Below are 25,423 nucleotides of genomic sequence, written 5' to 3'. Positions count from 1 at the left end.
AAGTAATTATCAGATCGGAAGGGAATCGAGCCATCTATAAAGGACTGGAATTTGAGAAGACCTAGAGTTTGACGATTGGACAGTACGTATCACCTGAAGAGTCCCCAAATGGGCAAAGCAGTCACCTAGGAGGCGCCGAGGGGACCAGGCAGAATGGACTGGTGGAGAGGGGCAGGGAGACCAGGTCTGCGTGTTTAAGAAAACTCAAAGGCCTGGGGAGGAAGAGAAGGTCTGTCCTCTGTCCCTTCCCTTGTGTCTTAGGGTCGACTCTCCTACCGTAACCTGGGAGCCCCTACTTGGCCTCCTCCAGCTGCTCCGTGCGCTGGATGGCGTCCGTCTCGTGTTTGGTCCTCCACTGGGCCACCTCGCTGTTGGCCTTGGACAGCGCCCTCTGCATCTCGGCCTTGGCTTCCTGCTCCTCCTCATACTGTTCCCGCAGCAGGTCACAGTCGTGGCGGGAGGACTGCAGGGCGTGGGCCAGGGCGCTCTTGGCCTGCGGAATCACAGTGGTGACAGATTGCAAAAACGTGTGGCCATTTTCCAAGTTAAGGTATTTTTGTTTCAACCAGTGTTTCCCAACTTGTATCACTCCCTTGCTGCCTTCACAAACTTTGCTGTAGCAGTATATCTCCTGTTTTATTTACTTCATTTTTTAAAAAGTTGACTCCTTTATTATATTTAAATATATTTATTTAAATGGAAAACCATTAACATTTGCCATAAACAGAAGATAACTATAATAAATGCAATGGAGGTAAGGTGGTGTTTTCACCTTCTAATGAAGTACTTTGCTGCTGTGCCTCTGTGTCTGAGGCCTACTCTCTGCGTCTTAGTGAGGAAGATACATCGGTGTTAGAGAGATGGTATCCAAAGTGAGACCCTTTCCTTATTTAATCAGAAGAATTGAAGTAGAATTGGAAAGAGAATAATTTTCTCACTACTTAATGCAGTGTTATGGAGTACTGTGACCATGAAAACCCCAAAAACATCTTTTGGTGTCACCAGTGGGCTGTGTCCCCACCCGGGAACTCTGACATGAGCTATGCCGTTTCCACAGCTCTGCCACCTCTTCCCAAACAGGAGGGGGACGTGCCCAGAGGCCTCCATCACTCACTCCCACCTGGTCGGGAAGACAATGTAGCTCTCATTATAATGGTCACAAAACACTTTCTGGTCAACCCGGTGCAATAACTCATATATTTTTATCCTTTTAAAGACACAAATAAACAACAAAACTTTGCCCAGGAAGGAAAGCTTAGCTGTATCCTGGCCAGAGGACAGCCTTGCTCCTGTAATGGACCTTCTCAGGTTCTGGTTCTCTCCACTCCCCCTGCCTCCACCCAGTCCACCAAATACCCCTACCCTATAATAGGAAGATGGGAGACTAATATAGCACTTCCTTTTTGGAAGGGGCAGATGGAGCTTGGTGGAGTTCCAAGAGACTGCCCTGTAAGTTTCAGCTGGCACATGGTAACCTCAGAATTACACTCATGCAGGTTTGCGGACTTCTAGATTCCTATTCTAGTGCTCGAACACCCATCGACAGCATTTACTAAGCACCTACTGTGTGCACTGTTCTGTACTTACTGTTTACTGTTACAGCGGGGCAAAATAATTCTTGCCCTTTAGAAGTTTACAGATTAGTGGGGAGACATGAATTATAAACGTAAATAGCTTGATATTGACGTCAAGAAGGTGATAATGGTGTCCATGTTTATGCAGATGTCCCAAGGGTGTTCCAAATGTGGTCTCTTGGAGGAGGGGGGCTTAAATGTGGGTGTTGTAGCTGGTGATACACAAAGAGTGATGAAGGAGAAAGAGGAGGGCCTTTCAAGGGGCTGGGATGAATTGCTGGGCAGAGTGAAAGAATGCACAGAGGCAGAGATGCCCAAGCTAGTACAGTGATGGGGAGGGGATGCCCCTGGCTGGGGAGGGGCGTTTATCAGCCCCTCCAGTGGGGCACAGAGGAGCTCTGAGGATGGAGCACCCTGGTAGAGTTTTCTAGCTCTGAAGAAGGAGATCCAATGCCAAGGTCCTGTAACCTCCAAGAACAGGTTCCTTCTACTACAAGGAAGAGGAACATCACGCTTCATGATGCAGCAGTGCCCCCAGCCGGCCTGGTGACTTCTCAGGTTCCACCTGACTCTGCCTTCCTGAACAGAGGCAACCACCCTTACCGTGGTTTCTTTTTCTAGCTGCCTCTTAAGCTCCTCCAGCTGCTGGGTGAGGGCCTGCTTGCTTTCGGTTAGCTGTGAAATCAGAGCCTTCTTCTCTTCCACTTGGTGGCTCAGCTCCCCTGGCAAACAGATGTGGCCCCACGTCAGAGTCTGGCCCACCCTCTCCCACGGCCCAGTGGTCCCACCACCGGGCCCTGCCCGTCCTCACCATTTTGGGTCTGCAGCCTCGCCTTCTGCACGTTCAGATCATGGATTAACTGTGTCTGTTGGTCATCCTTGGCCTTGACTTCATTAAATTGGTCTTCCACAGTCTGGCACGTTCTTTCCACGTTACTCTTTAAAAAGAAAAGAAAAAGCCAACATGAATGGGAAACATGGGTCCCTGGTGCCCAGTAGTGAACCGTTTGACAGTTTAGCTTCTCATTAGGTAAAATAAGAATAAAAATACAGAACACATAAAGGTCAGTTTAAAAAATTGGTCATTTCAGGTTTTCTTTATTTTTATGTGTCATTGCTGCTTAATCACCAATATCTTAGACCATCAGCTTTTAATAGATAAGTATTTACTGGTTTGTAAACAAACTTTTGAGAAGATGACACTCAAAGGAACCATGGGATCTTCTTACAGTATAGTCTTTTTTTTTTTTTTTTTTTTGCGGTACCCGGGCCTCTCACTGTTGTGGCCTCTCCCGTTGCGGAGCACAGGCTCCGGACGCGCAGGCTCAGCGACCATGGCTCACGGGCCCAGCCGCTCCGCGGCACGTGGGATCTTCCCGGACTGGGGCACGAACCCGCATCCCCTGCATCGGCAGGCGGACTCTCAACCACTGCGCCACCAGGAAAGCCCTGGAACTCACTTTTAACAAAATTAGAACAGGATTGGAGCTTTCGGAACCCAAAGACCTACATTCAAGTGGATACTAGTGATGATGATGACACTAGCAGCTGACATTTTACTGAACACCCTCTACGTGCTGAGCTTTCCACGCATACCCTCCGAGGTAGAGCTTTCCATGCAAACCCTCCGAGGTAGAGCTAATTGTATCTCCATTTCACAAGGTGGGGACTGAGGCTTCATGAGTTAAGTGGTTCACTCAGCATTCCAGATTCATTTGGAATGGGCTGAGATCTGAACTCAGGGATTCTGGCTCTAGAGTCGGAACTCTCAACCCTTGCGTCCTGTGTAGACCCATCCTGCCTGCGCTTCCACAAGTAATCAATGTTAGGGCGTAGTAATAAAATATCCTCACGTCGTCTGCTTGCTGCTCCAGCCTGACTTTTATTTTGGTGAGACCACTGGCTTTGTCTTCTTCAACCTGAAGATCCTCCAATGTTTGCTGATGGGCTTCCTGCAGAGATTTCTTCTCTTTGGTCAGTTTGGAAATGTTTTCTTCAAGCGCTGTCATTTCTTCTGAAAGATTCTTTACCTAAGAGAGTATCAACACCAATTGAAAGTTCAGACAATTAAACCAGAAGCTTCTGGCAAAGGCTGTTGATTCTTTTTTTTCCCTTTTCTGTGACTTTTTTGTTTTTTGGCTACTGCTTCTTTGCCTCCGCAGCAGGTGCTCACAGTGTTGGCTGCATCATCCTGAAATTGGCAGCCTCTGGGTTTTTTCAGTCCTCACTGGCCTATCACAGAGCCTCAAACCCTCCCCTAAAGGCTGATTCCTTTAAAGAGGGTGTTATATGGTACAAGGAAGGACACTGAAAAATGCAAATATGCCGCCTCTGGAAGGAACACAACAGTCTATATTCATCGCAATACATCCATGGGGATTTGTTTATTAGCTGACCCGGGGTTTAGAATGAGGCAGGAAGGGGAAGAAGGACAGGCATGAGGTGCTATGCAGGAAAAGCCGGAACCGGAGTCCTGTGTGTCAGGAAGCAGGACAGCGGCACCAACCGCAGAGATTTTAAGGCGTTAAATTGAACTTTTCTCCATGTATGACGCTCTGCCAGCTCAGAGGTTGGTAATTCCTGACCTATGGGCCGAATCTGGCCACATAATAGTTTACAACTTTTGAATAAAAGTTGAAAAAACATGAGATTTCACATAAAATCTGGGATGTCTGGTTTCTCAAGGAAAATTGGAAGCTCTGGCAGTGCTGGACTCACATGGCTACCGGGCACCAGCTGGCTGGCGCGGGACCCTGGCTGCCACCTGGGGGCAGAGCAAGTGCTCTCCAGTTCGCCACAGTCCCCACCCCTCCCTATCACCTCCCTATCAACACCCGGTTGTCTGTCCCACACTGACGCAGGTCATCTCACACCTGGCCAGCCTCATCCTTGCCTCTGTCTCACTGGCAACCATTATGGTGTGAATCACGGATTGTGTTTTTCATCTACTTTTGTAAAGTGTTTGTGATTTTGTGTGCGTGTGATTTTAGTCTACATAAATGGTACCATGCTGTATGTTTCTCTTTCTTCCTTTGTCCTCTTTTACATCCATCTTGTTGCCCTGATGGCTGTGTAGTATACCCTGCCGTGCGTCCTCTGCCCCGTACCTCTCCATCCCTCCAGGGTGGACCCCGATCTTGCCTCCAGCACCCCCCACCACAAGCCACACTGCCATGAACATCCTCATACATGTCCCCTCGTGGACCTGGCAGAAGAATTCCCTTGTCTGCATACCCAGGAGCAGAATCACTGGGTTGAAGGATTCTTTTTTTTTTAATTAATTAATTAATTTATTTTTGGCTGCGTCGGGTCTTCGTTGCTGTGCACGGGCTTTCTCTAGTTGTGGCGAGCAGGGGCTACTCTTCGTTGCAGTGCACGGGCTTCTCATTGCGGTGGCTTCTCTTTGTTGCAGAGCACGGACTCTAGGCGCAGGGGCACAGTAGTTGTGGCACGCGGGCTGCAGTAGTTGTGGCTCGCGGGCTGTAGAGCGCAGGCTCAGTAGTTGTGGCGCACGGGCTTAGTTGCTCCACGGCCTGTGGGAGCTTCCCAGACCAGGGCTCAAACCCGTGTCCCCTGCATCGGCAGGTGGATTCGTAACCACTGCGCCACCAGGGAAGTCCGGATGTGTGGATTCTTCATTCGACTAAGAATTTCCAGATGGCGTTCCCGAAGGCCGCATCAGTCTACACTCTACCAGTAATGCACGAGGGTCCCTGTGCCTCTAACCTCGTGCATGCACGAGGGTCCCTGTGCCTCTAACTTCCCTGCCAATCCCTGGTGTGGTCCACTTTCTGCCTTCTTCATCACGTGCTTCCCTCATCATCTGCCTGGCCCTGTAGGCACATTTGTCGGCTCCCCCTGTGCCACATGCTTCTCCTGAAGCATCTCTTGGCATGTGGAGGAAGGGTTAGGGCTAGAAGTTTGTGGTGCAACCAGGCAGGCAGCCGGAGCGGGGGAAGAGCCCATGGGGTCTAGAACAGGGCAGAGGCGGACTCGCTGGGATGTAACTGCCCGTCCACTGGCCCCCCCTCACTTCTGGAAAATGTTGGGTGAACGGGCTCCTTCCCCGCCTCTCTCCTCCTGGCGGGGGCTGGGCGTGCTCACCTTGTTCTCCGTGGCGTGCTTCTCCTTCTCCACCTCGGTAAGGGTCAGAGCCAGGTCGTCAGTGTCTCTTTTGAGGGAGGAGCATTTATCTTCCAGGTTCCTCTTCTTGGCAACCAGTTCAGAATTCATCCCCCCCTCCTCTTCCAGCCTCTCGTGTAGCTCCTTCACTTTGGCCTCCAGCTGAATCTTCCTTTTGATGAGCCCCTCGCACCGTTCCTCGGCATCCATCAGGCTTTCTGTTTCCTGAAAGAACCAGATCGTGATGTCTTTTAAAAAATTGAATTTATTGGAGTATAGTTGATTTACGGTGTCATGTGAGTGTCTGCTCTACGGCAAAGTGATTCAGTTATACATGTATATTCTTTTTCACATTCTTTTTCATTATGGTTTATTACCAGATATTGAATAGAGTTGCCTGTGCTCTACAGTAGCGTCTTGTTGTTTACAGATTGTTATTTTGGGATCAGCCTCTTGACCAACCCCAGAAGGGAAGGGCTTTGCCCTCCAAAAGGCCATTATCCGGACCCAAGTCAAGGAGAGAGTCATGGCCACGCACACACTCGCACATATATATCATCCAAGTCCTTTTTTTATTAACCACTAAGGATGTCATCTACTGAATAGAAAATCACCTAAGCTAATCTCAAGCAAAGGCGTTCGTGGCATTCAGGAAGCCTCTGCAAATTTGCCACGTTTGGACCCCCAGCCATTTTACTCTTCCTTCTACCAGGAGTTGAAAAACAACTCATCTCCTCTGTGCTTTCACAAGCTAACTACTAGTTCCCAACCATGACTACCTTTTTAGAGTCTCCACAGAAAAGTGCACCCTGTGTCTCCTCAGCCCTGCCTCCTCAAGCCACGGAACTGAAAACTCCAAATAGACAAAAATAAGTGATTTTGTCATCACTTAATACATACGTGTCCCAGAAGACTCTGTATTGAATCTCTTGGAGTGGCCAGGGTTAGCTAATTATGCTCTTAAACGTAATGGGACTGTGTCTTCTCCTACCAGAGTACTGTAAGAACTGGACACACGTTTCGAGGTAAAGGATGAAAAGAGTCTGGCGGGAATAGCCTCTGTGTTTGTTGAACGTGTGCTGTGTGCTGGCGTTGTACAAGCACAAACTCACCTGATCTTCCCAACAACCCTGCGAGGTGGCTACTCTTGCTGTGCCCATTTTACAGAAAACTGAGGCACAAAAAGGATGTCACCTGCCGAAGGTCACACAGCTCCCAAGTGGGGGATCTGGGATGTAAACCAAGAGATCTGATTCCAAAACTTGTTCTGCCCTCAGTGCTTGGGAAAGGGTTCCTAACAGCTGCACGTACTGACTGGGAAAGTGAAAAGGGGAGCAGTAAAATGTTGGGGGTTTATTAAAAAGGGCAAACGATAAATGTCTTAACTCTGTGAAAAGAGACCATTATGCTGCCAGAGTGTTACCTACTCATTGTATGGTTTCATTTTCCCTATTTCTTTGATAAAAAATGCATATCTTTAAAGCATTTTAATTTTATTTTATATTTGTTGTAAAGGAAATGAACAGTAATTTATGAATTACGTATATATAAAGCATTTTTAGAGTATAATTATTTTCTTGAAAATCACATATAGAAAGTTACTCTTTCTACATTGAATTGAATGATTTAATTTTAAATATTTATTTATTTATTGCCACGCTGTGCGGCTCGCAGGATCGCAGTTCCCTGACCAGTGATTGAACCCAGGCCACGGCAGTGCAAGCCCGGAATCCTAACCACTAGGCAACCAGGGAACTTGCAGTGATGTCTTTTTATTTACAGTTTTTAAAAAGACCTGGTGCATTCCTGACAGCTTTTTATTCTGATGACAGACACATCCCCCTCATGCCCACAGCAAAATACATCTTGCTCCGCTATGGAAGACAGGGAGAAATCAGAGCGAGCAGAAATTCACTTTGCAGATGTGTTTTCCAGGGTGATCTGAGGGCTGGCCTCCTTCCCTGGCAGGGTAGTCATGCAATACTCTGTAGGCCCACTGAGTGGCACTACTGTCTCTTGAATAGACACTGGTGGGGCCTCCTGGTCTCAGGGAGATACGAGATACTCACAGACTGGACGTGCAGCTGGAGGTCATTATTTTCCTGCCGCAGGGACACCATTTTCTCCTCCAGTTCCTTCCGATGAGCCTCAGCTGTGGCCAGTTCTTCGTTGGCTCTCTCAGATTCTTCCTTCATGGTGGCCGTCTCCTTCTCGGCCTCTGCACTCTTCATCAGGGGCTTGATCTTGAAGAACAGGTTCATCCAGGGCCAGTGCTTGACGTTCATAAAACATCAGATGTTGTGCTGGATGCAGAAGATGGAGTCCCTGTGCATCGTTAGGACTGGGGTTAATGGGCCATAGCAAGGCCCAGTCTCCGCTCACCTGCCCCCCAGGCCCCATGACCTTCACCTTTCCCATCCAGGTGGGAAGGAGGGACAGCCAAGCTGTGCAGATCCTAGGGACTCCAGAGTCCCTTCTGCAAATGAAAAGCGGAGGAAACAGCACATGCAAATCTGGGAGGTGAGCGAGGGTCCAGGGCCACTGAGGGTCTCCCATCCACCTGGCCTCCACCCCCACTACCCTACTGAAAATGCTCAGCGTAAGGTTGTCAGTGGCCTCCAATTACCATGTGATGAGCTGCTTTCATTCCCGTTTTATTGGGTCTTTCTCCCACATTTGAGTTGTTAACTCTCACCTTTTTTTTTATGAATTTTTATTGGAATATAGTTGATTTACAATGTTGTGTTAGTTTCTGCTGTATAGCAAAGTGAATCAGTTATGCATATACATATATCCACTCTTTTTTAGATTCTTTTCCCATATAGGTCATGACAGAGTACTGAGTAGAGTTCCCCATGCTATATAGTAGGTTCTTATTAGTTATCTATTTTATAATATACAGTAGTGTGTATATGTCAATCCCAATCCTTTTGCCCTTGATTCCCTGATAAGACAGTTTTCCTGTTTCGCTGTGTTTAGCCATATGGGCTCCTGCTTCCTGCTGAAGTGTTGGTGTCCACCTAGGACCTGTCTCCAGCCCACTGGTCACCTCCCAGACTCTTGCCTTTCTAGGACTGATCTTTTTTCCGAACTTAGACTGTAGCCTACGTCCCAGTGACACAGACACTGTTTCCTAATCTTCATCCTCCACAGCTTCGTATCGAACTCACGTGAACCTAAAAACTTGCTTTTCTTTCCATTAAACTGGTCCCTTCTCTGAGATTTTTTTCGTTTCCATGCTGGCTTCCTTTCCCTTCGCCGGGACAGATGCCCGGGAGGTATTCTTGACTAATATGTAATGGTGGCGTGTTATGGCGATGACAACGGTAGAGCTGTATGGGATGTCGGGGAATCGGGACAAGGTGCTTCCATCAAATTCCCCTCTCCCTGACATTCCCACACAGGACCAGCCATCAGAGCTGCTGTTCCTCCTGTGGAATTCCTGAAGGCCTAAGGCCCTTCAACCTTTCTTCAGTGCCTCCCCTCCTCTCCCCCATGATCTGTTTCCTAATTCAGGTCCTTGTCATCTTTTATTTGGACTTCTGTTACAGCCTGGTCTTGGCCCCTCTTGTGCTCTCAGGCCTGCTCTTCTTGTAGCTGCCAGAGCAACCTCTCAGTGTGTGTGTGTGTGTGTGTGTGTGTGTGTTTGGCCGTGCCGTGCAGCACACGGGATCTTAGTTCCCCGACCAGGGATTGAACCCATGGTCCCTGCCGTGGAAGCGTGGAGTCTTAACCACTGGACCACCAGGGAAGTCCCCCAGAGTGACTGCTCTGAGCTATAAACCTGATCCTCTCACTCGTCTCCTCCATGGCTCCTCATCAACTAGAAGATTTAACCTGGGCTCTTTAATGTGGCATGTGGGGACCTCCACGCCTCGCCCCAGGCATGTGACCTGCTTGTCGGTCTCCTTCCCCCCAGGCCACCTTTTCTCAGGCCATGCAAAGCCTCCTTCAGAAAATTCTTACTTGCTGACCCCTTCACGCCAACCCCAACGAGTCCCCCCCACCCCGAATATAACTGACATTGCGCTTGTCATAGGCGTTAAAGCTAGCCACGCACGTGTCTGCTTTCTGCTCCTCTACGGGTTCCTGGAGGCCAGGGCTCATTTCTGCATCCGCAGTGCCAAGCAGAGGCCCCAGCACAGAACTGCAGCTCAGTAAATGTGGGTTAAAGGGGTGACCGAGTAAATTAATATCCCCGGACGAGAGCAGGAAGCCACAGTCAGCTCCAAGGAAGAGGGCGGGGAGGTGAGGGTCTGCGTCACCTCCTCTTCATAATCTTTTTTTTTTTTTTTTTTTGCGGTACGCGGGCCTCTCACTGTTGTGGCCTCTCCTGTTGCGGAGCACAGGCTCTGGACGCTCAGGCTCAGTGGCCATGGTTCACGGGCCCAGCCGCTCCGCGGCATGTGGGATCTTCCCGGACTGGGGCACGTGTCCCCTGCATCGGCAGGCGGACTCTCAACCACTGAGCCACCAGAGAAGCCCCCACTCTTATATATTTTGGTCTACCTCTTTAATCATGAACTGACAGAGTTTATTTAAATTCACCTACAACTATTGTTGTAGTGCTATCTACCAGCATTTAAAAAACATTGAGGTGTAATTGGCATGTTAACATTTTACTAGTTTCAGCTGTACAACGTATTGATTCGATATTTGTATATATTGTGAGATGATCACCAAAATAAGTCTGGTTAACCTCCGTCCGTCCACATACATAGTTACAATTGTTTTGTTCCTGTGATGGGACCTGTTTCAAATGCTTTACATGTACTGGCTTATTTAATCCTCAACAGCCCTCTAAGGCGGGTTAAATATTTACAAAATGAGTCAACACTTTATAAGCGCTCACTCAATAAATAAATGAATTAATAACTAAGCGAATGCCTAAAGAAAATGCCATTTTAATCCTCCTTTTATAGACCAGAAAGCTGAAGGACTCAGCTGTGGTCCCTTGGGCAGTAGTAGGTGGAGCTGGGATCTTTTCTTTGATCATCTAATTCCTCTGCTCTCCTGTAACATTGCTGAAGCAGGACCTTGATGCCAGAAGCCCAGCCTTTGGGATTCAACAGCTTGGCTGGTGAGAGAGCTGCCTCGTAGCCACAGTCTGTGTGATGGTTTGTTCTTTCCTTTGTGACAAATGGCCCTGAAACTCAGCCATATCTGTGCATCCAGGATTGTTGACGGTTAAAGGTCTGCTGTACCACATGGTGTCCTATGTCTATATATCTGGTCTCTGACTCTCAGTTTTCTCATTTATAAAATGGAGATGATTATGTTTTTCTTGCAGTGAACTGCTGTAAACAGTAGAGCTAACATAATAATGGGACTGCATTAGGCTCAGAAAACAGTTGTTATTGATGCTGTTTTTATTATGGAACACCTAAGCTGATTATTTGCCAAATGTAGTGGCTCTTCACTTTGGGGGGAAAGGTTTTTAAGAATCTTATGAAAGGTATGGATTTAATGCACCTATATATGTACATAACATTTTGGATATAATTTCATAGTAGGAATGCCAGATAACATATGCCCAGGCTGCCCAGTTGAATTTGAATTTCAGAGAAACAGTAAATACTTTTTTTTTTTAGTATAAGTATATCCCAAATATTGCATGGGTCATATTTATACTAAGAAATGTTTCACTGTCTCATCTGAAATTCGAATTTAATGGGGTGTCTCGTGGTTTTAATTTGCTAAATCAGGCAGCCCTATTTCATAGACTGAGAAGTGATAAAGACTATCATGATCCTGTCCCCAGGGAAACACACACGCACGTGCACACAGACACATGTACACCCATACCCATACCCACAGAACTTTGCATACATTTCAGGGAGTCCTGCTCTGAGGGATTCTCACTCACCAGGAGTCTTGGGAATCAGACATCGCACAAAGTGAGGACGGGTGCTTCTTAAATTGGCCATCGATTTGTTTAAATTTTCCTGGGACACAAACCAGAAGAAGCACATTTACCTTAGCAAACGCCATTGCACTGGGCAGAAATACAACCGAATGTGGAAGTTGCCAAAAAACAAACCCTGAACACAGTGGACACAGTCTGGAAAGAGGAGCCCTTCTTCTTCCCGCCCTTCTTGCTCACCCTGGCGTCGCCTGGAGACGGACACAGAGGGTGTGTCTGGTGAGTCCTGAGGACATAGTGGTGGCCTTTCCTACCCACCTGCCCCACCAGTTTTATTGAGATGTAACTGACATATAACACTGTGTATGTTTAAGGTGTACAACATAATGATTTGATATATGTATATATTGCAGAATGATCACAGCATTAAGTCTACTTAACATCTATCCCTTCACTTACAGTTTCTTTTTCTTATGATGAGAGCTTTTAAGCTCTACTCTCTTAGCAACTTTCAAATATACAGCACAGTGTAATTAACTACAGTTACCATGCTGTACTTTACAACCACAGAACTTACTTATGTCATAACTGGAAGTTTGTACCTTTTAACCCCTTTCCCCCAGTTCTCCCACCTCTCACCCGCCACCTCTGGCAACCACAGATCTGATCTCTGTTTCTATGAGTTTGGTTTTTTAAGATTCCACATATACATGAGATTATACAGGATCTGTCTTTCTGTGTCTGATTTATTTCACAGAGCATAATGCCCTCAAGGTCCATTGTTGCCAATGGCAAGATTTCATTCTTTTCTGTGGCTGAATAATATTCCATTATATATGACCTTTTCTTTATCCATTTATCCATCAATGGACACTTAGATCATTTCCATGTCTTGGCTATTCTAAATAATGCTGCAATGCACATGGGGGTATCTCTTTGGGATAGTCATTTCATTTCCTTTGGGTATATACCCAGAAGTGGAGTTGCTGGATCATATGGTAGTTCTATTTTTAATTTTTAAAGGAATCTCCATACTGTTTTCTGTAGTGGCTTCACAAATTTACATCTCCACTAACAGTGTACCGTTTTGTCAGTGGTGGCCTTTCTAAACCACTTCCTCCAAACCCTGAAGTGAGAGTTTGGTTTTCTTTTGACGTAGGAGAGCTGAGGGTTTTTTGGTTTGTTCATTTCTGTATTCTGCTTCTTAAAATTCCTTCAAACTACTCAGATTTGGGGACACTGATTTTTATCACTGTGGGAATGGAGTGGGGTGGATATGGGTGGCATTTAACTGGGAGTATAATTTAGGCTCTCTGTATCCAAGGAGAATCTTTTCCTTTAGACATCAGACATGAAATCCAACTGAATAGTTGGCAAGATTGAGATGTTCCTCTTGGTGAGTGTGGTTTCTTTCATGAGTGTCCCTTTTAAAAATTCTTGAGTCCCTGTTTATCTCTTCATGAGGAAGTAACTGAAAGTAATAACAACTGAAGTTTCTCAGAATATTCTACAAGTCCATTTTTTTCTTGTCTAAAAGGAACAGCCCAACTTAATGAGGCATCAGTGATATTGGGTCTACTTTTTCTGAATGGCTCAATTTCAGATTTATCTTCTGATATGTAATCAAGATTCAGCCCTTGGGGAAATTTCATGTCTCATTTCCCCTACCCTCCTCTCACTCCACCCTTTTGTCCCCAGAGGCTAGCATGACCATGTTTTTGGGGGGGGAGGAGAGGCAGGAGAGCCACTTCCCCAGGTTCATGCCTACACAGGAACTTACGTTTAGAGTCCTGGCATCATTGCTAAGTCAGGTTATGCAATACAGTTATAGAGATGCCCTAATTAGATTTGAAGACGATGGTGTTCATCATTCAAGTTTAAAGTTATGCCCATCTTTATATTATACTGCCCAATACACTAGACATTAATTGTAAAAAATTATCTAATGAATGATTATATTGCATGAATTAAAAGCATTAATCTGTTAAATTAATGCATTTAAAATAGTCCATAATTTTTAAACCTTACTCTGGAAATTACTTTAAAAATATATAGGTAATCTTAACAAGTGATACTGGCTTGTGCAGCCATTTGGGAGAATGGTCTGGAAGTTCCTCCAAAAGTTAAACATAGAGTTACCATATGATTCAGTAGTTCCATTCCTAGGTATGTACCCCAAAGCATTAACAATATCCACATAGAAACTTCTATAAAATGTTCATAGCAGCATTATTCATAGTACCCAAAAGTAGAGAAAACATAAAGGTCCATCAACTGATGAGTGGATAGACAAAACTGTGTTAAGATCCACGCAGTGGAATATTATTCACCTATAAAAAGAAATGAATTGCTGACACTTGCCGCAACGTGGACACCTGAAGAACATTAAGGTAAGTGAAAGAAGCCAGACACAAAAGACCATATAGTGTATGATTCCACTTACATGAAACATCCAGCATGGGCAAATTCGTAGAGACAGAAAGTAGTTTGGCCACTGCCACAAGCTGGGAAGGAGGCAGGTGGAAAGTGACTGCTAAAGGGTTACTGGTGTGATGAAAATGTTCTGCAATTACGTACTGGTAATGGTTGCACAACCCATAAATATACCAAAAACCGCTGAATTTTTTTTTGATAAATTTATTTATTTATTTTATTTTTGGCTGTGTTGGGTTTTCGTTGCTGTGCATGGGCTTTCACTAGCTGTGGTGAGCGGGGACTCCTCTTCAATTGGTGGTGCGTGGGCTTCTCATTGCGGTGGCTTCTCTCCTTGCGGAGCACGGGCTCTAGAGCGCAGGCTCAGTAGCTGTGGCGCAGGGGCTTAGTTGCTCCACGGCATGTGGGATCTTCCCGGACCAGGGCTCAAACCCGTGTCCCCTGCATTGGCAGGCGGATTCTTAACCACTGCACCACCAGGGAAGTCCCACCACTGAATTTTTTAAAGGGTGAATTTTATGCTATATGAATTATATCTCAGTAAAAAAAAACCTATTAAAGAATGTGGTATTGGCTGTTGTGTCCACTGGGAGGCCCTGTTCACCTCCGTAGAACCTAATCTCTTTAAAAAAATTTTTTTTTCGACTTAAAAACATTAATTTATTTTTATTGAATGAAAATTTCTTTAAATTCTACAGTGCTTTACAATTTTCACAAGTTTCACAACGTGATTTCATATAATCCCATAATAACCCTTTTTCCCTCCCGCCCTTGTATTGCCCCTCCCTCTTCCCTCTCCACTGGTAACCACTAGTTTGTTCTCTGTATCTGTGAGTCTGCTTCTTATTTGTTTTATTCACCAGTTGGTTGTATTTTTTAGATTCCACATGTAAGTGATATCATACAGTATTTATCTTTCTCTGTCTGACTTATTTCACTTAGCATAATGCCCTCCAAGTCCATCCATGTTGCTGCAAATGGCAGAATTTCATTCTTTTCTATGGCTGAGTAATATTCCATTATATATATATATATATATATATATATATATATATATATATATATATATATATATCTCACATCTTCTTTATCCATTTATCTGGTGATGGACACTTAGGTTGCTTCCATACCTTGGCAATTGTAAATAATGCTGCTATGAATATTGGAGTGCCTGTATCTTTTCCAATTAGTGTTTTTGTTTTTTTTTGGATATATACCCAGGAGTGGAAATGCTGGGTCATATGGTTAGAGCTTGATCTCTTAAGGAAGAGGAAGAATAGAAGTAGGAGAAAGAAAAACAGAGATCAGAGACAGACAAATAAATCAAGCTCAACGTGAAGCTCATGTCCAGCTACTGGTTCTTCATGAGTTATGAGTAATTACACAGAGTTTCCACAGGGGGAATTAAAAAAAAATTTCACCTGCTTCTGCACCAGCATAGTTGGAAAAAAGGAAGGACAGCAGCTTCAGCGAAGACTTCTGGTACAGGCCGACCAGCGTCTTGTTCAGGGGTTCCTTGTTCTGGTCCAGCCACCCGGCAATGTTGTAGTCCACAGTGCCTGCGTAGTGGATCAGGGAGAAGTGGGCCTCAGCCTTGCCTTTGGCAGGCTTGGGCTTCTGGAAGTTGTTGGACTTGCCCAAGTCCTGGTCATACAGCTTGTTCTTGAAGGAGGTGTCTGTGGCCTTGGGGAACATGCACTCCTCTTCCAGGATGGAGAAGATGCCCATAGGCTGGAAGGAGGATAACAGACTATCCTCAGCATTTACTAGTACATCCCAATGACTCCGTCATCTGTAGGAGTCAAGGACAACTTCTTTGGTGCTGTCACTCTGTTACTAGGAACGCTGGGATGTAAGTACTGTGAGAACAAGGCTGTTGGTCTGTTTGGTGCGATGACAGAACAGTGCTCGACATATGGTAGGTGCTAATTTAGTATTTGTTGAACAAAAGAGCATGGAATGAAATTGCATGTATATAAATGTAGCTCATTGTGAGGTAATAGAAAATATATATATTGGTCTCTGTCCCTGTTTCCTGGCACAGAGCTTCTAAAGCCTTTGTAATTTTCCTTAGTGATAAGTGTACTAGGAGCATTTGTTGTTCTGTTGAGGTGACTCTGGGTGCGCTCCTGGATGGGGGCTGGTCACCAGCAAGACCAAGCCACGATTAGAAGCTTGGGATTTTCAGTCCTCTCCCCGCATCCTCCAGAGAGGGGAGAGGGGCTGGAAATGGAGTTAATGATCGATCGTGCCTACATGGGAAGCCTCCATAAAATCCCGATCGTAGGTGGTTCTGAGAGCTTCCGGGTTGGAGAACACATCCACATACCGATAGGGTGACACACGCCAGCCCGATGGGAACGGAAGCTCCTGCACTTGGGACCCTCCCTTGCCCCCTGTATCTCTTCATCTGGCTGTTCATCTGTATCCTTTATCATATCCTTTAATAAACTGGTAAACGTGAGTAAGTGTTTTCCTGAATTCTGTGAGCCTCTTTAGCAAATTAATTAAATCTGAGGACGGGGTTGTGCGAACGTTCGATTTGTAGCCCAGTAGGTCAGAGGTTGTAGGGCACCAGGGACCTACTGCCTGCACTTGGCATCTCTGGGTAGATAGTGTCCGAATTGACTTAAATTGTAGGACACCCAGCTGGTGTTGCAGAGAATTGCTTGTCGTTGTGAGGAAAAACCTCCACACATTTGGTGACCAGAAGTATCAAAAACGAAGCGTCTATGTGAGTGGTAAAGGAAGTTCACAGGAAAGAAACACGCAGTAGGAAAGAACTGGGTTTTTCCCTACGTAGGAAGGAAAAAAGCTGAGTTTTCGCCAACTTACTCACTTTTAGCAATAGATTTACCAAAAATGTAAAGTTGGATACTTACACATAAAATCACATGAGTAATAGTTTAAGCAATAAAATCTGGGTTTCTCAGTAGCCACCTTAGGAAGATAGGCTTCCAACATGACCAGTGCTCAAAATGTGATGGGAATTCCTTTTTAAAAATGTATGTCATCTGCTTTTTTTTTTTTTTTTTGGCTGCGTTGGGTCTTCGTTGCTGCGCATGGGCTTTCTCTAGTTGCGGCGAGCGGGGGCTACTCTTTGTGGCCGTGCGTGGGCTTCTCTTGTTGTGGGGCATGGCCTCTAGGCACGCGGGCTTCTGTAGTTATGGCATGCGGGCTCTAGAGCGCAGGCTCGGTAGTTGTGGCGCACGGGCTTAGTTGCTTCGCCGCATGTGGGATCTTCCCGGACCAGGGCTCGAACCCGTGTCCCCTGCATTGGCAGGTGGATTCTTAACCACTGTGCCACCAGGGAAGCCCTTGCTTTTTTCATAGTAACATTCCTCCAGGAAGCCCACTGCTCCATGGTCCTCCTCCTGGGGTCTTTGGACAAGTCAGGTATGTATGAAATGCCCAGTCACCCCTGGGCTCCATGCACATTCTCAGGGGTAACTGAGCCCTGGAATCTTAATCACCCACACACCTCTTTAAGTGTCTGAACAGATTCTGTGTGCTTTCCAAACATTTACCCTTTCTGCACAGGGAATTCAGCTATCTGAAGGCTCAGAGCCTGGGGGAGTGGGTTTAGGGGAGCCAATCCATTAGCAGAAAAGAGAGCAAAGAGGTGGTCGTCCAACCAAGGCGGAGCTGTCCCTGGAGAGCAGCGTTTCTTTACCTTCTCGAGGAGCTCCATGCAGGCGGCCAGGTCCATCCGGTAGTCGATGAACTCCCACTCCATGCCCTCCTTCTTGTCCTCCTCCTGCTCCAGCACGAACATGTGGTGGTTGAAGAACTGCTGCAGCTTCTCATTGGTGACGTTGATGCACAGCTGCTCCAGGCTGTTGAACTGGGTATTTCGAATACCAAAGAGTTGGAGTGAGTTTGGAAAATCCAGTGGAGACTCAGCAGAGCAGACACAAAGCGGAAGGGTGATTTGAGGCTTGTCATTGATGCAAACAGCTCGCATCAAAGATCTCAAAGCCAGTGACGTCCAAGACCCCAGTGAAGTACTGCCTGGGCTGCTTGGTGTCCAGCTGCTGGTTGATGCAGGTGACCACCCACAGGAACATCTTCTCATAGACGGCTTTGGCCAGAGCGCCCACCGAATTGGTCACCTTGAAAAAACGAACATCCACTCAACCCTCAAATGAATGTTTTTATGATTGTATTAAGTTGAAACAGACAAAGTTCACGTCTTGAAAGTCAAGAGCAGCTGGAGATTGGCAATTTCATATATTTCAGTCTAATATTACATCTGTCTTGAGACATCTGCTCCGTTCCATGAGGTCTATCCCATTTACAAAGATCGTTTTCTCCCAACCTTGGTTATAACACGTGACTGTAGCCCCGGCCACACCTAATTGAACCAGAGGTGGACATTTGGTCCAAGTTGGGCTAAACAGAGTGTCTCTCCTGAGAATTTGGAATTGGGATCAAAAGATGCTGGTCTCAGTCTCAGGGTGAGGCTGGAACCACGGAGATGTAAACTTGGGAGTTCTGGGGTGGCCATGGGCAGGAGAGGTTCCTAGGAACCTCTAGGAGAGGTTCCTAGAACACTAGGTGTTCTCCACCTAGTGAGAACACAACAGAGCAGGAGAGAGAAGACAGCCTGGAGCTGTCTTGCCAGAGAGGCTGCCTGGCTCTGGAGGGCTCTTCACTTCCTGGCTCCTGACCCTCATGGCACCCAAGGCACTCCTTGAGTTACCCCTGAGGCCTGAGAATGAATTCCCCCTTCATGGTGAGGCCAGTTTCATATGTGTTTCTGATTCCTGCAACCGAAAGAACTTTAGGATGGTGGTTAAAATAGCAAAATACGTGAGTCATTCGGATTCAGAGCATCTCCATTACCTGCTGGACATTTTGCCCTTTAGTGACATATTCGTTCCCAACCTTCACCCTTGGACAGCACAGGCCTTTCAGCATTTCTGCAGAATTCAGACCCATCAGGTACCCAGCTTTGTCAGCCACTGAAGGAGGAGGAGAAATGGTGTCACACAGACAGCAGCTGCTAAAACAGCCAATTAGGCCCTGGGTCCTCCTAGAAGTATTTTCTATAATCCTTTTGGACGTTTTTATGTTTTCCTACACGCCCCAGGCCTGGACTTGACTAATGGAGTTTCAACCCCATAATCCAGTGTCCTGGGTTTTCGAGAACTTTCACTTTGCCTTCTAGATACAATCTTTAGAAATAGGTTGATCTTGACTTACTGATATTTAAATTTCATTAAAAAACATATTGTTATGTAGTATTGTTGGAGTCTGATAATACAGCAACATGGTATATGAGTAAAGGAAGTACCATTTGGACAGTTAATATAAGTTCAGCACCTTCCCTTCCTAATTTCTGCAAAGTGCCCTGCTAATAGCTGAGAGAGAAGTACGAAACCTTCACCCCACCTGCAAGTATTTGGAGATGGTCAAGCTCAGTTGAATATGGGCAATTTCATATAGTTCACTAGGAGTTCAGTTGACTTTGGGATGGACCGGGCTGCCTGCATTGAGCTCATAGAAAAGGTAGAGAAATGCTGCTTCCCAAGGACAGCTCCTCCTTGGTTGGGACCGTCGCCTCATTGCTGGTTCGGGAGCCAAGATAATAAAAATCCAGGGCAATGTTTGTGAAGGACTTAGTAAGAGACCAGTTGTGAGTTTTACTCTTTGCTCAAACCATCCCTTCTTCCTACTTTGCCCATTTACCATTATTCTTCTGGTTACTTAAACTTGAAAGCTTGGGGTGGTCCATCCTTCTTTTTCACCCCTGACATGCAGTGTTGAGAGAGGCATCTAGGTCCTGTTCATTTCACCTTAAAAATAGCTTGCATCTCTATAGTTTCTAAGACTGTAGAATAGTAAAGTGGCAAAGAGCCTGGGTTCAAATTTAGGCTTTGCTCCTTTATGCCTCAGTCTTGCCATCTGTCAACTGGGGGACAGTGACAGTACTTATGTTACTGGGTGGCTGTGAAGCAGTCCTGGTATACAGTAAGCACTCAGCAAACTCTGACTTGGGTGGGTAGCATCATCAGAGGAGCTCAGGCCCCGGTTACAGCCACCGTTTTCCCCTTTGCCAGGCTCTTTCTGCTTCTCAACACTGCACACGTGGCTGCCAGGGCTGGAAGAGGGTGTGGGACCAGGGCTGGAAGAGGGTGTGGGACCTTGCCGTGATACATATCCATATGGTCCGCCTGCGCTGAGGAGCCTGAGGCATTTTTTCCCTACATTCCACACTCTGGGTGAGCATGACTACAGATGGATTGATTCCAGGCTGTCACACATACTCCGCTGCTGCTTGGAGTGCCAGAGGCTTCTGGTGTCTATCACATACATTCTAAACCATTTATCCTCGCACTCAAGGCCTTTCCAAACTGAGGCCAAAATAATCGCTTTTTAATTCCCATCTCTTACAAATCCACTACACATATCGTCTTCTATAGCCAAAGTGGACCGCTCTCTGCTTCTCTGTCCCCATCACATCCCTTCCTTAGCCCCCTTGCTCATCATTTCTTCTGCTTAGACTGCCTGCCCCCCCACCTTTTAGGATCCTACCCATCTTTCAAAGTCCAAGTCAATGACCCCACCTCCCCCAGGAAGCCTTCCCTGACTACCCCAATCAATCAGAAGGGCTCCCTGCTCTGAACACGTTGAATTTTTCTCCTGTTACTTCCCGTGCACCATTGGGAGGACAATGCACCCGTGGGTGTACATTTCCTGTATAATCCCCTTCACTTGAGTGTGGGTGGAACCTGTGAATGTAATGAGATATCACTCCCAGGATGAGGTTACTAATCAGTTGACTTTGAGTTCATAACAAGGGAGACCATCCTGGACAAACCTAAGCGGATCAGGAGAGCCTTTATGGACAGTGATAAAGTCGTGTATATTTTCCTGGCCTTTAACTCATGGCTATCATTCCTTTTTATCAGCTGGGGTGCCAGACGCACTGCTTCATGCAGTGTGGGGATGTTATCAAAAGGTAGAATTATTAGGGATGAACCAGCCTTTGACTCTGGGAGCTTGTAAGATGAAGTGCTAGAGGCATGTGGCATGCAGGGTATATGGCGATGGGTCTGGCCGTCGGTCAGCCCCTACACTGCCCTCTACTCTGTTTCCAGGCCTGTTTGGGATGAAGGCAGAGGCAGGTGGTGAGGTCATTCAGGTGAGAGTCATGGGGAGGAAGATTTGTTCACCAGTCCTTGGTTCAGGGACAGTTCAACAGATGTAGGAGGCGGAAGAGACAGTGATAGGAGGGAGAAATTTATCTGCCACCTAAACGGGCAGCTAATTAATTCATTAATTTAGGTTAATTAATTTATTAACCTGAATTAATGGCTGCCTAACCAAGGTTCTTATTTTAGGCTCAGTGAGTAGGACAATATTCTGGATATTAATAATGATATGTAAGCACAGAAAGAAAGTGAAATTCATTCAACCATCATAAATGTCCACCCTAAAATAACAGGTAAACTGACGGTGAGAGATACTGGACAGAGATTATTCACTTATGAGATGATGCTCTTGTTTTCTAAGGAATCTCCACTAAATGATTCCTTGACCAAGTGAATGGACTTCCCCAGCACATGTTCAAAAAGCTGTGGACAACCCAAATTCAGTTTGTATGGTTTTCCAAGAGCAGCTCTTGAGATGAACACAAGGTTTATCTCCTGTGGCCCAGTCCACATGTGAACGCAGGGGGAGAGGCAAACCTCTGTCCCGTTCCCAGATGTGGTACCTTCGGTGCCGTCTGGCTCTGCCTGCACTTCCCGCTGTTTCTGCTTGAATTTCACGTTCCCGCAGTGCATCATGGCGCCCGTGAGCTTGTAGATCCCAACTTCCTCCTCTGAGCTGAGGCCCAGGATGTCAGTGTCATTCTGGGAGTTAGAAGAAAAGGACAGCCGTCACAGCAGGCCTCAGGGACCCAAATGCTGCTTTTCCCCGGCATTTTGTATAGCACGTGAGACAGCATTTACCCCAGTAAGTGGATGACAGGTGGGGTATGACAAGTTAGGGCTTAAAAACCGTGTCTTAATTGAACATGTTTGTGTGGGTGGGTGAAGATTATGGGAAGAAAATGTGAATAATCTGATTTTAATCCTTTCCCACTGTGCATAGATGTGGGCACTGTTTTCTGGATGAGAACACTGGGAAACATTGTGTGATGCTGGGAGGATGTACTTTCACGGGCCCCATACCAGAGCTTGCGAACTTTGCATTGCAACCCAGGAATTACAGTGTAGTTCAGCATGGAGATAATATAGCGCGTAGACTATTAGAACTGGAAGGGAAGATATTTTTCAAATGAGAAAGGAGCTAGGTAGGGGGCTAGGCCCTGAGAAATGGAATATTTCCTGCCATATCAGTAAACAAAGGATGTCACAGTCATCAGCGATTGCAGCCCTCCAACGATTGTGCCACCTAACAGCCATCAAACGGCAGCCGCTCTCCGGGTGAGCCCTGAGGAAACTCAGGATGTGAAAACACGGGATACTGGCCCCAGATGGCTGAGGTGCATGTCAAAGGAGTGATTTCGGTGAGCTCAGATTCTTGCATCTTCCCACACATAGAAAAGTGCTAAATTCCTTAACTTGGGATTGCTGGTTTTCTTTAACTAACAGTAACCTTTTGATGTTCAGACTACCTGCCCTTTGTGGCAAAACTTCTGTATAACCTGGCTCCCCCCTCACCTCCTCGGGGCACTTCTCTCAGGGTTACTTGAGATGCTGCCTCCTGGGCTTGGAAGTCCTAAAAATTCCCACCAAATAAAACATAACTCTCAACTTTTAGGTTGCGAATATTTTTAAAGTCGACAGCACCATCCGTATGTTATCTCATTAAGTCCCTATGAGAACCTTATAGGTGTGCAGATTTTTTCCAAATTTCTGGGTGAAGAACTGAGGTTCTGAGGGACCTCCCTGCAGGGAGGATGTGATAAAAAGGGGACGGGAGCAGCGCTGGGTCACTTCAAAGCCTATAGCAGATGCTGATTTGATTTTATAACCGCTTGTTCTGCCACAATGGTTTTAAACTGGAAAATCCTTCTCTGGGGTATACATATGATTGTGTAGCAGGGTTTGCAGCCCAAGCCTAAGCAATGCCCAGGGGTGGAGTTGAAACATGTCTGGATGTGTCAGGTAAGCTGGCGGGACAGACCGTGGTATTGAAGCGTGAGGCACTCTTGGGGTGGCGCCCCCTTGTGGAGGAGGGAGAGTCCACGCCAGGAGCTGACAGAGGGGAGGAGAGATTCTGAGGCCCTGAATTGTATCCCATCCCAGCTGATGCATATCTGTGTCCTAGGAACGGGCGGCTGCGGGAAACTGGAGAAAGAACTTTCTTTCGCTAAGTGCTGAAAGGAAGCAGGTGAGAGCGCGACTGCGTGGGAGCCTTCTGGAGAACGCAGTCACTCGGAGGCAACAATCCCCCTCCATCTGGCCGTAAACCATCACCCTGGAGAAGCTCCGTGGGAGGAAGGAGCAACAGAAGCCCTGACGGCAGGGATCTCTGGTGAGGACCTGAGATGCTCTGGGGACTTTGAGAATTCCTTAGGAGGGCCTTTCGGGGGGGTGGGGGAGGGTGGCTGGAGGCCTTGTATCCGTCACTAACCCTCCTCCCCAGCTGGTAAAGACTGGGGAAAGCTGGTTAAGAATATATAATAGCCAGACTAATGTAAAATGAAGTTTGTTTGACCATGAACTTTTTCTCCTTGCCTTAAAACAATTAGCATCACCTGGAAATGTCACAGAATGAAGGCCAGGGAGCTGGGCCCTGGGCAGGAGCCCCTGGGGTGTTGGACGAGACTGCTTTCCAAAAGCTTTTAGAGCTTCTGTGAGGGCAGAGCCAGCAGGGGTAGAGATTAATTGCACTGAGATGGGTGTATTTTCGTTAAAAATGCAAGGTCTGGGGTTGGGCAGATCCGGGTTCCGACTGTCGTTTACAAACTGTCTTCGAGCAAATTGTGTGTTTTTTTCCTAAGACTCAGCTTCTACCTTTATGAAACGGGGGTAACGGTGGTGTTGATGCCAGAGGTTTCGTTGAGGCGAAGCTCTTTTCTCAGTTCCCAGCGCGCGTAAGTGCTCAATGCACTTAGTTAATATTATAGTTATTGACCCTGGGGATACTCCCCAGAGCTAAAGGCCAGAGGCCTGACAGGTGTGTGAGCCCGAGGTGGCAGGTAGCCGGAGGAATGGAACGGCTGCTGCAGGGCGGGACTCTTTTTCTCCTGCGTTAGACTTTCCTGTATTTTCTAGATTTTCTTAAAGAACCATGTAGATGGTTTTGTACCCTGAAACCTTCCAACAAAACCTTTAAAGACCTTATCCATGCAAACATTTACTCTAAAAAGCTGGCGAGTGGAACTGAAGGCCTATTTTGGAGAACTTTCTGTATTCCCATTTCTGGAATCTTCTGAAATGGAACCAAGTGGGGGAGGGGTGTGAGCTGTACTAATTCTCTGAGCTCTTGGGTCTAATCGCTGAGCATCCCTGCATCCCAGCTGCCCCCTGAGATCATGGGTACCTCTCAGTTCATAAATTCAACAATTTCTTACTTAAGTAAATAAACACACAAAATACATCAGTGGCCAACAGTTCCTCACTGTCGTCAATAGTGGCCACGGTGACCTCTCCTTGGCTCACAAAGGGGACGTCAAAGGGGTAGGTTAAAATGAGAAGCAGGTCTGTGAAGCAGAAGGATCCCTTTAGCATCTTATGCACAACTGACTCTACGTTTTTTTCCAATGTGATCGATTTGGAAGATGAGAATGATAACCAAGGAACTTACCGGTAAGTTCCGGCTTCTTGTTTGACATGATTTGGTAAAAAATATGATAGCTTCTCTCACGGGATAACTGAAATGTCACCCTGGATTTTTCTAAGAGATCTGAGGTAACAAAAAACGATGTGATTTTAGGGTCCCCAGGAGATGCCTCTGTGGCCAAGTCCAAGGTGCCAGATAGAGTGTTTGGACTCACAGGTTTCAATGTCTGCTGACGCCAGCTTTCCTGTGGCCCCAAAGTGAATGCGAATGAGCTTCCCCCGTCCAAAGACAGATTGAAAAACACAGTTATTTTCTTTATATGGTACTGTAGCCAGCTTCCGTTAGGTACTACTGAGGATGGGTGGGATGGGTGGGATGTGTCGGGTCGCGGAGGAGGTGATGCCAGAAGCATGAGGTCTTTCCTCCTCTCTGTTTGCTTGGCATCTGGTCCCCACGCCGGCTCAGCTAAGACTCACGTAGCTCTTCCCAAAGCACCTGGCCCTGTTCCTACAGCTCTGAGGATGCCTGCAGGCTCCCTCTCAGGTCTCTGTTCGGGACTACCTCACACCTGACTGTCTCCTTGGTCTTTATCCCGCTCAAACTCTTTATAACACCTTTGAACTGATAACCTGGTTGGACTATCTGACTTTTTTTTTTTGCCTCTGAATGTTACTTCTGAGATTTCTTGCCT

General features: G+C 46.5%; 2 protein-coding genes across 5 annotated transcripts in view; one reads left to right on the top strand and one right to left on the bottom strand.

The window, feature by feature from the left end:
* Positions 1-25,423, top strand: part of LOC307177111 (uncharacterized protein) — a 319,987-nt gene that overhangs the window by 66,410 nt on the left and 228,154 nt on the right. For all 4 annotated transcript variants that reach the window (XM_079903912.1, XM_079903908.1, XM_079903913.1 and 1 more), the window contains one exon: positions 23,275-23,481. The gene's annotated coding sequence lies outside the window, so the exon portion shown is untranslated. The remainder of the gene's footprint in view (positions 1-23,274; positions 23,482-25,423) is intronic.
* LOC307177384 (myosin-13-like) overlaps positions 1-25,423 on the bottom strand; it is a gene marked incomplete at both ends in the record, with an annotated part of 43,088 nt that overhangs the window by 10,150 nt on the left and 7,515 nt on the right. The window contains 17 exon segments of the mRNA XM_079904490.1: positions 297-493; positions 2,178-2,296; positions 2,386-2,608; positions 3,428-3,604; positions 5,679-5,921; positions 7,766-7,987; positions 7,991-8,037; positions 11,563-11,641; positions 11,737-11,810; positions 15,414-15,723; positions 17,666-17,836; positions 17,955-18,104; positions 18,838-18,956; positions 21,713-21,851; positions 24,549-24,652; positions 24,757-24,855; positions 24,947-25,012. Of these exon segments, the coding sequence (XP_079760616.1) occupies positions 297-493; positions 2,178-2,296; positions 2,386-2,608; positions 3,428-3,604; positions 5,679-5,921; positions 7,766-7,987; positions 7,991-8,037; positions 11,563-11,641; positions 11,737-11,810; positions 15,414-15,723; positions 17,666-17,836; positions 17,955-18,104; positions 18,838-18,956; positions 21,713-21,851; positions 24,549-24,652; positions 24,757-24,855; positions 24,947-25,012 (2,539 nt within the window).

The sequence above is a fragment of the Stenella coeruleoalba genome (genome assembly GCF_951394435.1).
Source record: "Stenella coeruleoalba genome assembly, chromosome: 19".
NCBI lineage: Eukaryota > Metazoa > Chordata > Mammalia > Artiodactyla > Delphinidae > Stenella > Stenella coeruleoalba.
The sequence above is the reverse complement of the archived record's forward strand: the minus strand, read 5'-3'. Positions and strand labels throughout refer to the sequence as shown.